This window comes from Aristolochia californica, unplaced genomic scaffold (assembly GCF_029961685.1).
Source record: "Aristolochia californica isolate CCGP_79_NKW_82.1479 unplaced genomic scaffold, dmAriCali1.0.hap1 SCAF_13, whole genome shotgun sequence".
Lineage (NCBI taxonomy): Eukaryota > Viridiplantae > Streptophyta > Magnoliopsida > Piperales > Aristolochiaceae > Aristolochia > Aristolochia californica.
Genome location: NW_027181804.1, coordinates 26,197,700 through 26,214,145, shown reverse-complemented (window position 1 = coordinate 26,214,145; position 16,446 = coordinate 26,197,700). Strand labels below are relative to the sequence as shown.

General features: G+C 37.5%; 1 protein-coding gene across 1 annotated transcript; it reads left to right on the top strand.

The window, feature by feature from the left end:
* The first annotated feature begins 12,966 nt into the window (after positions 1–12,966).
* On the top strand, positions 12,967–15,722 carry LOC137948183 (probable polygalacturonase). Its single transcript, XM_068794171.1, has 6 exons — positions 12,967–13,085; positions 13,403–13,732; positions 14,318–14,438; positions 14,524–14,698; positions 14,812–14,882; positions 14,964–15,722. Exons 1-6 carry the CDS (start codon positions 13,065–13,067, stop codon positions 15,674–15,676), a joined length of 1,431 nt encoding a protein of 476 aa, XP_068650272.1. The 5' UTR covers positions 12,967–13,064; the 3' UTR covers positions 15,677–15,722.
* Positions 15,723–16,446: the final 724 nt, after the last annotated feature.

Here is a 16,446-nt window from a genome sequence, read left to right as displayed (position 1 = left end):
CAAAACGTTTATGATTCTGAGCTATCTATTTAGAGATATCGATATGAGAAGTACTAAAGGTTAATCTTGCCAAAATCTCTCATGTTTTCCTATTTTCTCTCTTATTATCTCTCTATGCATTGGCGTGAATTGAGTTTTCTTTTCTCCTAGCATTCTAATTTTTAAGCCAAATTTCTCTTCTAATTAGATAGTATTGGTCAGAATTAATCACTCCATGATGTGCTCCTTCTAGGTATGCAAATATTTCTTACTGTGATGTTGCTTTCAAGTTTTGGGTTTTTGTTGCTTGGTTGTGTATCTTCCGCATAGTTAACTTTGAAAAATTGTGATCACCCCAAAAAAGTTATACTAGGTAAAACTTATTAAGTTTTACCATTATAGTCTCCTCTAATTTACAAAAAAAAAAAAAAGGTCATTTTCGATGTATGAGTGTTACATAGTCACCTCCTTTCGGTTAAAATTATTTTCCTCAAGTAATTTTTCAGTTTATCATCTTTTATTTTTATCACTTTAGTGCAATGCCTAGACCTATTACCTAAAAAGTATAGGAGTGTGTCCAACATCCAACTTGAGTCAAGTCTTTTGTTCTTCCCCCAAGAGGTGATTTGTGTTTGAGCTACCCTTATATAGTGAGTAGTCTTTTTGTTGTGCCCTAAAGTTGGGCCATTTTCCGCCTTTAAAATTGAGCGAAGTGTTTTAGACTATGGCCGTTTTGACTAGTGTATGGAGCTTTGTCGTATGACTAGAAGTGATTTTCTTCGCCTACATTGTGTTTTGTTCAAGCTCGATCTCTATGTCTTTTTTATCCCCAGCTTGAGGGGAACAAGTAGAAGAAGAAATACAAGAAAGATGTATTTTGTTCCACATGTTGTGGTAATTTTTATGTTACCAAAATATTCAAGATGGGTGGAGAACAAAAGATAAAGTTTTAGCATAAAAATGAAGTTTTTGTATCTATGAAGAATTTTTTTCAACAAAAGAAAATTGAACACCAAGAATCCTTTTATTTGCAAGCTGAAGTTTCAAACTCTAGCTTGAGGGGGAGTGTTGATGAGCAAGTATGAAAAAATTTTACATGACTCTCATAGTAAGAAGTGGTACAAAGCTAAAATTAATGAAGTCTAAGAAGAGTCTTATGGAATGAGGTACCACAACAGAGTTTCTATTAAAAGGTATTTTAGTTAATTTAGTCTTCCATTTATATTTAGTTGTTTAAATATTCTAGGACATATCTATTAGTATTTTAACTTTGGGTGTTACCGGGACAAGGATAGTTCAATTGTAATCGGATTCTACTTTTTTCCTCAATTATAAATAGAGGCTCATTGTAGTTAAATTACAACAAGTCAGTGAAAAATCAACACCATCAAGGTGTGGTGAGCATGGAAGTGTGGGGAAGGATTACTATGATCTTTGTTGGTGTACAAACTCGACGAGGAGGGTCACAAGACACACTCTATTGGCTAAAAGCTCGAGGGAGGGAGAGCAAGGGAGGAATTCCTAACCTACCCAAGCTATTAGCTAGTGGAGAAGGATCCCCCACCCTCTTCACTGTTTTCTCCCCAAATTCCATCATCCTCTCTTATATTGAAGAAAACAACAAGAGTCTAAAGTCTAATCTATTGAAACAACAAAATTAATCAATAGAAAACAAAAGAAAAAGTGAGAGAATGAAGAAGGAAAAGGAGCAGGGGAGATAGTGTTTTCTGCTTGAAATTCGAAGCAACAGAGGAGATTGGAACAAAATCAAGGTCAGCCAGTGATGCTTTCTGAAAAATATTAAATTTATCATCATAAAACCTATTTGCATTCTCGATGTCTATGCTAGAGAATCTCCCACAATAAGTAAATGGGTTTCCTCTCTTCCATCCTCGGGTTAGGTTTGAGTAACAAGATCAAGCTTGCAACCCCAGCGCCGTACATGATTTCCAAAAGTAAGCTTCCAACCAAAAGAAATATCTGAAACTTAAGACCTCAAATGTGCATTTTGTAGGGTGAGTGAGGTACTACCTTGAAGAGATTTTAACGAACAAACCAGAGGCCTTGTATGAACCAGAAGGGATAACGAAAACGCAGGCGAAAGCTTCGATTTTAAGAGACCCAGAGCGCTAAGCGATTTTCTGCCTCTGTGATCTTCTCTTTTGCCTTTGTTCCATTTGAACTGATCTTCTATGTACCTCGAAAGGTCTCGTGGAGAACAACCATTTTCTAGTGGCATATCGAGGCCAGAAATGGAGGATTCCAACAAAGAAATACTCAATTTAGGACGGAAACAGAGGAAGAGAATCAATATAAACGTAGATAGGAGAGAACCAAACAAATGGAGAAATCCAAAATAGTAACAGTATTTGCAGATGAGAGCGAGAGAGAAAGAGAGAGAAAGGAAGGAGCGGAGAGAAGACGGAGAGAGGGAGAAAAGGAGAGTATGGAAAAAAACGAGGACAGGCTAGGGACGAATTTATGAGAAAATGAGCGACATAATGCTCTACCCCCGTGCTTTAGTCTCTTATTTATAGTTGTGGGTGGAAGTTTACAATGACTACAATAAGTTTTGTAAAGAAAATGACATAAGTAGAAATATATCATCTTACTTAATTACATGTCATTCATATAAAAAAATATTTAATTACCTCTTTTGCCACCTCTTGATATGGGAGAAGAGTTCTCCCTTAATTTATATTTGTACCACTAAAATTGTATCTTCCAATACTCCCCTGAACTTGGGAGAGAGAAAACATCATAGATGCTTAACTTATTACAAATAGTGATATGTATCTTGAATGTGACCGACTTTGCAAGAAAATCTGCCATCTATCCTTGAGATAAAACATGTTTGAGAGATAAAATTTTGGCTTAAAATTTTCCTGTATAAAATGGTAATCTACCTCAATGTGTTTTGTTCTTTCATGAAAGACCAAAATTGGAGCAATATGAATGGTTGTCTGGTAGTCACGATATAATTTCATAGACTCTTCCTTATAGAACCCCAATTTAGTAAGAAGAGATCTGATTCGTAGAAGCTCACTAATTGTATGGGTCATACCTTTGTATTTTGCTTCTACACTAGACCTTACAACAACATTTTATGTAACTAGGTTACCTCCAATTAAGGTACAATACCCAGGAGGTGATCCTTGTCATAACTAAATAACATTTTGCTTCTTGTCATCAGGTGGTCCAGCCAAATCTGCATCTACAAAACTTTCAATGCTGAAGTGACCATGATTTTTATAGAGAAGTCATTTCCCTACAGCTCCTTTTTTAGGGCTTGCCAATGGATAAGTTGTGATTTATGCCTATATTGACTAACCACACTAACTACATATGATATATCTAGTCCTGTTACAATAAGGTAAAAAAAGCTTTCCCACAAATATCCTATATCAACATCTTCTTCTAAGCTTACATATAGCTTTGTGTTAGCATCCGTAGGAGTGTTCATTGGTCGACCTCCCATCATTCTAGTGTCCTCAAGTAGATCAAGAACATACTTCCTCTAAGATAATACGATATTGTGCTTTGACTGGAAGACCCTCAATACCTAAGAAATATTTTAGAAGTCCCAAATCCTTCGTTTTGAATTCTTTGCATATCATCTCTTTGACTTATTTTATACTATCTTCATCACTACCATTTAAGATAATATTATCCACATAAATCACCAGTAATACTCTTCCCTTTAATATATTATTGACAAAGACAAAATGATCTACTGAGCATCAATTGAATCCAAAACGCAACATTGCTAGGCTAGATTTGTCAAACCAAACCCGAGGAGACTATTTTGAGACCATATAAAGACTTCCTTAATTTGTGTACTAACTCCCCCTCAACCACATAACTAGGTGGTTGATGCATATATATTTCTTCTTTAATATCACCATTCAAAAATGCATTCTTCAAATTCAGTTGATATAATGGCCAAAGAGAAATAAGCAGCAAGCGACAGTAAGATTTATACCGAGTTTAAATTAGCCACTGAAGAGAAAGTTTCCTCATAATCTACTCCATTGCATTGAGTATACCCCTTTGAAACTTGGCGGGCCTTGAGGTGAGCAACAATCTGGATTGTGCTTAATAGCAAAATGCCATTTACAACCCACAAGTTTTTTGTCTGGAAGAAGTGGAACTAGGGCTCAAGTATGATTCTCATATAATGCATTCATTTCTTCTTCCATGGCCTCCTTCCATCCTGGATGCCTCAGAGCCTCTTGATACAATTGTGGAATAGGGATAGAAGAAATAGATGTAAGAAATTGAGAGTAAGAAGAAAACAAATGATAGTGAGAAACAAAATTTGATTCAGGATGAGAAGAGGAGGGCATGTAAGTCCTAGGTTCCTTCTAAAGAGCTATGGGCCTAGTATCAAATTATGGACCAAATAAAATAGGGGAAGATGGACTTACCTTGGAGGGATCCGTAAACTCCACAGGTGTGGCATTGGTCAATGTTTCAAGGGGCTAAAGTAGATCCACATCAAGTGGCACTACAGGCTTCGGAGTTGCCAAAACAGATGAAAGAGTCAGAGGAGCATCCTTCGAAGAATAAAAGGACGTGCCGCAAAAAAAGTAACATCCGTGGAAACAAGTAACTTCCAAAAAGGACTATAGCAGACATATCCTTTTTGGGTAAGAGAGTAACCCAAAAAAAAAAAAATATTACACTTAAGAGCCTTCGGGTCCAGTTTACTCTTGTGTGGGGATGTGACATGAAAAAAAAATATTCAACCAAAGAACTTCAAAGGAAGGGAGATGGGGACTTCATCTGAAAATAACAATGAGTATAGGGACTTACAACTCATCACTGAAGATGGTAGCCTATTAATAAGGAAATATATTGTACGAATTGCATGAGGCAAGTAAAAATAGAGCACATTTATAGAGTAGAGTAGGCCACTGGCTACCTCAAGGAGATGTAGGTTTTTTCTTTTGGCTACACCATTTTTTTAGGGCAGTAGGCACAAGATGTCTGATGGATAATGTCATTATCCTGACAAAAAGATCGAAATTCACTTGATAGGTATTCTTTGGCATTATCAGAACAAAGGACATTTACTTTTTTCCAAAATGAGTGTACACCATGAAATGAAATGAGTTAATTATTGAAAGGATTTTAGACCGATCTTTGAATAAAAATAGCCATGTAACTCGAGTAAAGTCCTCAACAAAAGTAACGAAATACTTAACTTGAAAAATATTTGAGACACTCAAGGCTCCCCATACATCCAAGTGAATTAATGAAAATGGAGCAACACCTTCAAGTTAAGTTCGAAGAGAGAATGTAGTCCTCTGGTGTTTGCTCAACCAACAAACTTCATAGTTTAGACCAGACAAGGTTTTAAAAGAACGAAACAGGTGCTAAACTAATGCTACTGACGGATGTTCAAATCTGATGTAATAGTGGCCCTCTTGTTCATGGTCTCCACCAATCACCCACTTTGTCGTTTGAGCCTAAAAAACACAAGAAGAAGGTGAGAAGATAAGAGAGCAATTAAACCATTTTTTTAATTGACTGATATACAACAAAATTAATAGGAATTTGGGAACAAATAAGACATCAATAAGCAAAAGTGAAGGTGTAGCAGAGGAAGATCCCTTCCCAAGAACTTTGGGTTGGGATTTATTGATTATGGTAACAAACTTGTTTGGTAAGCATGGAGACATAGAATGCAATAGACTCTTATTACGTGCGATATGCTCGGAGGCCCCTGAGTCAATGATCCAAGATGAAAAAGAGAAAGTAGCAGAGATCATACCTGATGTTGTGGTGGCAGTAGTAGTAGTAGTAGAAAATGAAGGAGAATATATCATCAAGGTCTTCATTTTCTGTAATAATTCATAATCATCATCTGTGAGAGTCTTCTTGTCTTTTTGTAACTCGATTTTTTATTCATTTTTCTCATTGCTATTAACCGAGGCCTGGTTGATAGTAACCTAGCATAGTTTGTCATGAAGCTTCCAACATGTGTTCACGAGATGATTCAGTCCATCACAGTAAGTACAAACCCAATTATCAGTCCTCGAAGGACCAAAGCCAGTTCTACCACCTCTTGTTTGACCTCCTTTATAATTTCTACCGCATCCTCTAGTGGTAGAATTTGTATGTCTAGTTCATGGGTACATAACAGATGATACCTCGGTTTGATAGGTGGAAGAGGGTTCTGGTATCCTAAGAAGTGTGGCACTTATGTCATTGAAGGATGAAAGTGTGGAGGAGCTGAGAAGTTGAGTTTTAGCCACCTCAAGATATGGCTTAATATTGGCCAAACAAATAGCAACTACTAAGGCCTCCCACTGCTTTTATTGGAATGATATGTTAGTGGAGTAAGGTTGAGCAATTTTTCATTCTTGAATCAGCCCTCTAAAATGAGCCAAGTATTCATGTAGATTTCCCCCTTGCTTTGTATTAAACATGTTTTTGGAACACATCATATAACTTTTGTAAGTTCTCTGTATTGAAGTACAACTTACAATTTTTCATTCTTGAATCAGCCCTCTAAAATGAGCCAAGTATTCATGTAGATTTCCCCCTTGCTTTGTATTAAACATGTTTTTGGAACACATCATATAACTTTTGTAAGTTCTCTGTATTGAAGTACAACTTAACACAAGTGTCCCAAATTTGTTTTGCGGTCTCAAGATGAATAATATTGTTGGCTACATGCTTCTCCATGCTATTAATTAACCAACTAGTGACAAAGGTGTCATTCTTGAGCCGTTTAACATAAGAACTATCTACTTCATCAACTGGTGGAGATGGTTTGGTTAGATGTCCTAAGAGGTCTCGAGTGATGAGAAACCGCCTAACCGATTGTGAGAAGCTCATTTAGTTAGACAACCCTCTCAATGGTATAGTGTTAATTGTAAGAAGATTGTTTTTATTTCCCATGTAGTCTCCAGGCGTTAATCAACAAGTAAACAATTACTTATAAGCAATATGTCAACCAACTACTATTCCTAGCCAATATCTCTCTCGAGACAAAAAAAATATAAACCAACTTGAGCAAATATGTCACTTGATAGAAAAACAACCCGAGCTCAATTATCATTCACCATCAATTAGACCACCACATATTGTCTCATATAGGATAGATTTCATTCCTTTCTTACATATGAAATTAAATAAGCCAAGGGGGTCTTAGGCCGAAAGACAATAGAAAGTAAATTACTATACTATTTTAATCATACACTTAAACAAGTATAGACAAATAATCACATCCTGGTCATGCCAATTAGAGAATATTTCCAATATTTTTCAATAAGAAACCTATCTCAAATTAAATCAAATATGTAATTGGTGTTGAGTCAAACCAGAATCCAGCTCGAGTATCTTCTAAAGAAGGAAACCTGCCTTCTTTGTTACTTGCACCACCTAGCAAATAAATATCACAATCTTTGCTTCCTTCTTTCCTTAAATCAATATTATTATAATTGAGTAAGTATTCAAATAAGTTAAACCTAATACTTTCTTTCTTAAAAGAAATCCACTTGGCAAGCTTTTGAAGAAGGAAAAATTTCTTCAATGAACATGCTCCAACTTTATGAATCAATCATAGCCTCATCTTACCCTTTTTTCTCACTTTTTTAGGTAAATTTCTCAAGAGAGTAACACAGCCAATGGAAGGCCAAAAATTAGTTGCAAGAAACAAAAACTCTTTCAAAAAAAAAAATCCTTATCAATAATCAAGAAACCAGCCTTTATTGGGTTCTTTTGAGAGCAAGTCATACAAACATCAACTTAAATAGTCTTAAACGAATTCAATCATGCTTTGATCATGATAATCCTCATAAACATTAAAAATTGAACAAATATTCATCCAACATGTATTTTCCAAGGAAAGAAATCAAACTCTAATGCTTAAACCAAGTACTCAAAAAATTGTCCATCAATCTTGCATGATCAAAGATAAACTGAACACTGGAGTTTCATAAATCATATAAAAATCAATTTCCTATCCAATTTGAACGAGAATCTCATGTATCAATCAATCTTCCAAGACTCAAGAATGATAAAATATCTCATCAATGAGAGGAGAAAAAAACCTATCTTTGTGCGAGATTGAGTTCTTGCTTCACTTAACAAGAGATCCAAATGAAGTTTGAGAATTCACATGCACTAAATACCATATTATCTTCGGGATACTAAATATATTGCTCTGATACCATATTGGATTTAGGATTACATGATAAAGAACCTCGATCAAGGTGGTGAAGGAAGAGAGGAGGAAGAAGAGGAGAAGAAAATAGAAGAAGAAAGAAGAAAAGAGGAGAAGGAGAGTGATGGACTAAGAGCTTGGGAAAGGTGAGAATAGGCTAGGGACGAAGTTATGGGAAGAGGAGAGTTATAATGCTCTACCCCAGGCCTTGAGTCTCTTATTTATAGTTGTGGAAGGAGGTTTACAATGACTACAATACCCTTAGGGTTAAAAAGTTTGTAAAAAAAAGGATATAAGTAGACATACATCATTTTACTTAATTAGACCCTTATGCCCTCCTTATGGAAAAAACCATTTATTTATCTCTTTTGCCACCTCTTGACATGGGAAAGGAGTTCTCCCTTAATTTACATTTGTGCCACTTAAGTTGTGTCTTCCAACATAAAAAAAACTATGAGTAACAAATAAAAGACAAATGGTATCCCGAGGTTTAATATCAAATGTGGATATTTAAGTTTTGATGGTAATGGTAACTTGAGAGTGTTACTAATAGTTTTATTGAGTAGGATTAAGCATAACCATTTTGGCAATCAAATTATGGCTTAATAAAATGATAGAGTGAAAAAATGAAATTCGAAGCCAAATCAAGACCTCAATGCTCTAAGTTGAAGAAAAATATGTTGAGAAGAAAACAAGTTAAGCAGACACTATAAGAAAAAGAGGATTTAGTGATAAAAAAAAAATTTCCGCCCCCCCCCGCCCCCCTATAAATGCTTTTTAATTGGTGAAAATAAACTCCCCCAAAAAATATTTCTACTATTTTTGGCAGAAAAGTTTCCACCAATAAGAATGCAATTTCTGATGGATATTCTTTTCCATTGACAAATGTATTCCCACCATAAGTTCCCCATCCTCAATTTTTTTTATGATGGTGTTTACTTTTCACTACAAAATTAGTGTTTTCACATTTTTTAAGAAAAATATTTTTTGGAGGATTTGAATCTCGATGAAAAACGTTTTTATTATCAGTGGATTTCATTCTATTGATAAAAAAAATTCTTGATCATTGGCCGAACACAACCTTTTACTTTTTTCTTCCTCTTTTTCCTTCCTTCATTCCTCTTCTTTTGTTTCTTTCTCTCCTCAAATCCCATCATTGGACCATCAATATATGCATTGTCGATTGATTTTAGGTTTGTTTCTATGTTTTTTTTTTAAATCTCTAAAGAGAATTTCTCAGGGAGAAAGGGGCTCTTTTTTTACCTTAACTTTATATGTGTGTGTGTGTGTGTGTGTGATGGGGAGGGGGAGGAGGTGATGATTACCACTAGTGGAACATCAATAATAAAAAATTTTTGCCTCTTTGTGGTTGTATGATTGTGGTTCCATTTTGTTTATCTACGTTGAAATATTTGTTTGTATCGATCGGGCCAGTCCTTGTATAAAATCCGTGCGGATGCTTTTCTAAGAGGTTCAAGCCTTTTAGCGCACTGGTTTCAACAATCTATTTTTTTAGATTGCACTATAAGAGCTTAAATTTTATTTTGTATTTCAATTCACCCCCCTCTTGAGACGTCACCTAGGCCAACACCACTTCCAATAAATGTCTATTTTTCTTTCTGCTACACCATTCTATTGAGGTGTATAGGCACATGAAATTTAGAGAATAATGCCCTTCTTTTAACAAAATGATTGAAAGGAGTGAGAAAGAGGAAAGGAAAGGAAATAATATATTTCACTCCTTTCAATAGAAAATAAAGGTATTTTGGTGATTAAAAAATAAACTCATCCTCTACATTATTATTTTTAAGCAAGTGATTACAAAATAACTATAATGTTTTTTAGGCTACATAGTGTTATGGGACATCCTAGTTATGGGTCTGGGTTAAGTACCTATGTCTTTCGTACCTAACAGGCCGGTCTTTTGGGTAGTATTGGCTAGGTGCTTAACATTTGGTATCAGAGCCGACCCTCAGTCATGAGTTCGATTCTCGGCTACGGTGCAGAGGCTGGATTTAAATATTGGTAGGTCGTAGGATAAAAACCCGGGTCGGGCCAGTGTCGTTACGTCGCTCGTAAAGGCTGGATTAAAATACAGGTAGGCCGTAGGATAAAAACCCAGGTCGGGCCTGTGTCGTTGCGTCGCCGTGGTCGTCGGCTCGCGAAGTGGGAGTGTGATGTTATAGGACATCCTGGTTATGGGCCTGGGTTAAGTACCTATGTCTTCCGCTCCTAATAGACCGGTTTTTTTTATAGTATTGGCTAAGTGCTTAATACATAGGGAGTCATACCCAAAAAAAGGAAGGAAATTACAAGCACCAACATCTTTACTCATGCACTTAAACAATCTTTCCTCATATTCTAACAAATTCATTATAGGTTTTATACACTAAATATTACATATCAAAGCTATCTTTTTTAAAAAATAACTAACTCGATTTTTTGTCCTTTGTATACTTAGCTAAACCCTAAAACTTAAGGGTTTGTTTGGAACCCTAGCAAAGAAAAGAAAAGAAAAGAAAATGAGAATTTGACCATTATTATTTCTAAAAATAGTTAGTGAAAATAAAATAATGATCAAATTTTCCTTTTTACTAACTATTTTTTGAAATAATAATGGTCAAATTCTTATTTTCTTTTTTTATCTTTTTTTTATGGGGTTCCAAATAGTCTCTACATCCTAAGCAGGGGTTTCCAACCCAGGTCAGCTCAACCAAGTCAGGTCTCTTAATCCGAGTCAAGCTTTGGATTAAGGGCAATTTGGAAAGACTTTTCTAAAACAGAAAGAACTAGTCTGACCTCTCAATCCAACCTGGTCATGTTAAAACTTGTTCAGGTCAACTTAGCCTAGTTTGAAAATCATGGTAATAAGAGATCGGACGAATATGTGGGACTAGAAGAGTGGCTTCTCTTATTTCATTCTCACTAACTATTTTTTTGAATAATAATGATCAAATTCTCATTTTCTTTTCTTTTCTATGGTCTCTTAATCCAACCTGGTCTTGTTAAAACTCAATTAGGTCGACATGGCTTGAAAATCATGGTAATGAGAGATGGGATGAATATGTGGACTAGAAGAGTGGCTTCTCTCTTTGCACTAGTCAACTCCACTGTTATCACCAGCCTGCACTGTCAACACTAGGTCACACTCGCAATAACTACTCGAAGAAAAATGCTCTATGGGGACTGCATAAGTCCACTCATACAAGCACTCTCACGATTAAACTAGAAAAAATGGCTACTACACTGACCAAAACACAGCACATGCAGTCCACCATATTCGGCATAGATTGAGAAAATTAAATCCTCCACTGCTTCTCCTTTAAATGCGATCAATTATATTCTAAGCCTGGTTTGTTTACAGAGATTCAACCACAAACAGCTTGAAGAAATTGATCCAGTTGAAGAAAAAATACCAGAGAGGAGGAAAGCAGAAAGCAAATGTCCTCTCTCAAGAACTCTTTCTTACCTTGTCCAATCCAATAAAAAAGCACACTCGTAAAGTCCTAAGATGAGAACAGTCGGCTGTGCAGGCCGTCTTCTCCATTCTGCTCGTGAACTGGTGGATTATCGTATCTTTAGTTAAATACAAAAATTCCCCAATGGCCAATGGGTCAATTGCCACAAGTACTAGAAAGTGGCTTCACTGTCTCTACCCTTTCTACGTTTGTGAAGTTGTTTTCGTCTCAATGGCGACAGACAGGGATGTAATCTACCCAGAAAAACTGTTTCTGTTTTTTTTTTTTTTTTTTTCTATGTTTAATCTTCCCTTCGAAGTAAGAACCTCCATTGGTTTTCTTTGCTTCACGTGAAGGGCATCTGGCCCACCAGGTTGCCACCCGTGAAGAGCACGCGAGTGGTCACGGGGTGGACTCTGAATCCCAGATTTGCAAAACCAGTGCAATCACGAATGGGGTTGGAGACTCGCAGTTGCACGTCAACAGAGAAGAATAAAGCGTGACGCGAGTAACAGGCCTGCCCTTTGATTCACTTCCATCTTCTTCCTTGAAACTGCAATTTATCATATTCGGAATTTGAAAAAGAGAACAGATTTGTCGTTGCAGGTGAGGCGCACTTCCAGGAGTAAATAAGGGCTTAAATATGACAGATTTTTTAATTTGATTATTCATTATTTTAGGTTAGTGCGGCTCTGCTTCTTCTGTCAATGTCTGATTTGCTTGAACAAGTAGTTGAGACGGCCGGTTTACTTTTCAACGAGAAAAAAAATAAAAAAAATTTCTCTTTCAGTGAAAATTCAAAATGCCCTTGCACTAATTCTTCCAAAAAAGTATTATCCACTGGCTTTTATCAATTAAAAGGAAAAAAAAACTGCTGTCTGCTACTGTATCCGAAAAAATTTAAAATTTAAGGTAACTTTTGATTCTCCGAGTTAATTTTGTTCATCGTTTACTCAGCACCTAAACGGGAAATTCATCTTCATCCCATATTATTTAATATTCCTTCCATAACTGGCATCCCTTTTCGGTACAACTAATTTCTGGAAACGAACATTTACTGTGACAGATTCTTGGGTGCTGTATAGAATCATTGAACGGAGATGAAATCACAGTCGAAAATCCACCCAAATCTCTCGCAATTACTGGCGTCCATGGCGGACCCCAGTCCGGGATCTTCACTCCCAATCGTCTGCCGTGATTAAAAAAGAGATACGGAGAGAATATGACAATGGAGATTAGAGGTTTTCATGTCCGCATTGAATTCTACAGGCAATTTACTTTGGGCTTTCCTATTAAGAAAAGGTTAGATCAGTCAAGAATTACAGGAGCATTCCCATTGCCGAAGCTAAACGTGGGTGCAGTCGCAGAACCTTTCTCCGCCTATAAAAGACTCTCCCCGTCCTCTCTCTCTCTCTCGAACCTAACAGCAGCGCCGTTTCCTGCTTAATACCATGGTTTTACAGAGGATGAAGGTAAACGCCAGGACTATCTTTCTCTCTCTTTTTTCAGTTAGTAGCTTCCCGTTTTACATGTACTCCGATCAAAATGTATGAAACCTCGATCTGTTCGCTTTTGTTTTGCACTGCAAAATATAAAAAGAATTTGATTTCATTTGACAGAGAAATTTATTTCCTTCTTACGTTTTTACTTTTGCAATTTCTTTTTCTGCTTCTAATGGGTAATTTTTTTATCTCATCTCTGTTAAACTTCCTTCACTCTAACCGTCTCTCTTCTTCCCCTTCACCGAATTCCAGATTTTAAACTGACGCTCTCCTAAGAAATTTTTCAGATGCTTCGGTTGTCTTTGCTGATTCTTATGGGAATACTCGGCCTACGAGGGGTAGAATGTCGCAGAGCTCGGGAAATTACATCGTGGACGTACCAATCAACCAACTGCCGATCTCACACCGCCTCTCTGACGGACTTCGGCGGCGTCGGCGATGGACAGACGTCCAACACCAAGGCATTTCAAGCCGCTGTCGAACATCTAAGCCAGTTCTCTGACGATGGCGGGTCCCAGCTCTACGTTCCACCAGGAAAATGGCTCACCGGATGCTTCAATCTCACCAGTCATTTCACTCTCTACCTCCACAAAGACGCTGTCATTCTCGGCACTCAGGTCTTCTCCTCGTCCTTCTCTGTTTTTCTTCACATTTCTCTGTTTTCTCCCTTTTTCTGTTCCGTTACTGGCCAGAGCGATGAGAATATATTTCATCGACAAATCAGCTATCTCGTATATATTCTCGAATGGTAGTTTCTCTTCCTTTGATTTCTGATAATTAAAAGCAGAAATACGATTTTGGAAAGAACAGAGGTGAGTCCGTGATTGAAGTGGGAACCCCATGATACCGAAACTAGAAATAGCAAAACCATTGCCCACCTAACTTTTGAAATCTCCATCCACTGTTGCTGCAAGGAGAAATCTACCGACTTTTGATATTTGTAAGTGGGGGTAGTTAGAACGAAGAACATGAGTCTGCTTCACCAAAGTGAAGTACGAATTGGACCAACTCCACTTTGGTTTTCCTTCTCTGCTACTATTTCTCTAAAGTTTCTGACAAAAAAACAGACCTTTTGTCCTTCGTCAATGGCGATTACCATTCCTTGGAAAACAATGCCCACAGAACTCGAAACGAACCCGAAACTCTGTTTTTCATGTTACGAAGAACAAAATCTTTACAGCTGACAAATTTTACTGTTAAAGGATATGAACGAATGGCCCCTTGTTGATCCATTGCCTTCCTATGGGAGAGGAAGAGATGCGGCAGGAGGGAGATATTGCAGTCTTGTTTTTGGAATTAATCTTACTGACGTTGTTATTACAGGTAATAATTTGAACTCGCTTTTATAAAAATCTGTTAAATTTTGGTTTGTACCCGTACGTATTTTTGTTTCTTCTTCGGCGTTCAGGGGACAATGGCACCATTGACGGACAGGGTGAGATGTGGTGGAAGAAATTCCAAAAGAAGCAACTCAAGTACACTCGTGGGTATCTCATTGAGCTCATGTACTCGGATCAGATTTTGATATCCAATGTTACTCTGGTCAACTCCCCTTCATGGAATATCCATCCTGTTTATAGCAGGTTTGAGATCACTCACATATTTCATCGTCAATTCAAGCAACTTTTTAAATCCGCCATATTATGTTGCTTAATTCCACTGTAACTGATTGATATTCTGCAACTATTATTTTCAGCAATGTTATCGTGAAAGGCGTCACGATTCTTGCTCCAGTTACTTCGAAAAATACCGATGGAATCAACCCAGGTTTGTCATCGTTGGGAGTTACAGTCGAACATTTCTCTCTTTGTTAGTTCTTAATTAACAGATAGTTGAACTGGTTTTCAGATTCTTCCTCCAACGTTAAAATTGAGGACTGTTACATCGTTTCCGGTGACGACTGTGTCGCAATAAAAAGTGGATGGGACCAATACGGAATCGCCTTCGGAATGCCAACGGAGCACGTAATAATCCGGCGCCTTACCTGCATCTCCCCTTTCAGCGCTGTCATCGCCCTCGGCAGTGAGATGTCCGGCGGCATACGGGACGTCCGAGCGGAGGACATCGTTGCCATCCATACGGAATCCGGCGTCAGAATCAAGACGGCCATCGGAAGAGGAGGATACGTGAAGGACATCCACGTCAAGGGAATGAACTTGCACACGATGAAATGGGTGTTCTGGATGACGGGCGCTTACGGTTCCCACCCCGATGACCACTGGGACCCCAACGCCATCCCTGTAGTCGAAGGTATCAATTATAGAGATGTGGTGGCGGAGAATGTCACCACGGCCGGAAAGTTGGAGGGATTGGAGAAATCCTTTTTCAAAGGGATTTGCATCTCCAACGCTACGATTGCAATGGCGAAGCCGAAATCTAAGAAAAAGCTGCCATGGAATTGTACCTATGTGGAAGGGACTTCCAGCTCTGTGACTCCTCTTCCCTGTCCTGAGCTCCCCATTCAAGAGCACGCGCCACAGTCATGCCCGTATCCTGAGAACAGATTACCGATCGATGATGTAGAGATCAGGGAGTGCAAAGCCATGATTGCGCATACATAGTTTTGTTCCTATTAAGGATTAACAAAGGAAATAAGCATTTCTGATATTTGAATTTCCCAGAAGCGTCTTCGTTGTGTTTCTCATTTGATCGACGTCTTGGCATTCTACCTTTTATCACCATTAGCTTTGCTAGAAAGACTGCAAATGAAATGTGAGGAAGTGGGAGGATTGCTTCACTTCGTTGGTTACTATACCATGTATTATGGCCATACCTAGGGGTGTCATCAAGTCAAGCCAGACTTCGAACTCTGTATAACTCGAATTCCACCCGAACCTAACCTTGAGCCTAAAATTGGAATCAAGCTCAAGTCCAATAATTTTAATCGACCTCAAGTCGGTTCGATCTCCAATTTACATTAAAAACTTTGTATAAAATACATGTCAAATAAACTGTATATAAATAAAAATATGCATAAATTTTACTCAAAATTGGGCATGACCTCTACGTAAAATTGGATACACTTTTAAAGAGATTCTCCCAAAACAAAAGTTAATAATTACTAATTATGCATTAAAAGAAACAACCAAACAAATAACACTAATAAATATCATAAATTTAATAATAAATATTATTTATTGGTTAATCAAATAATACCTAAGGGGGGGGGGGTTAGTCCCCCAAATAGATTTTTTGAGAGGGAGCAGAGAGCTCGGGGTTTAGGGAGACGACAGAGGGGCTGGGGGAACGAGAGAGGGGTGCGGGAACGAAATGGCAGAAATGAGCAAGAGGGTGTGCGGCAAAGAGAACCCCGCGCTCGTTTCATGTACAT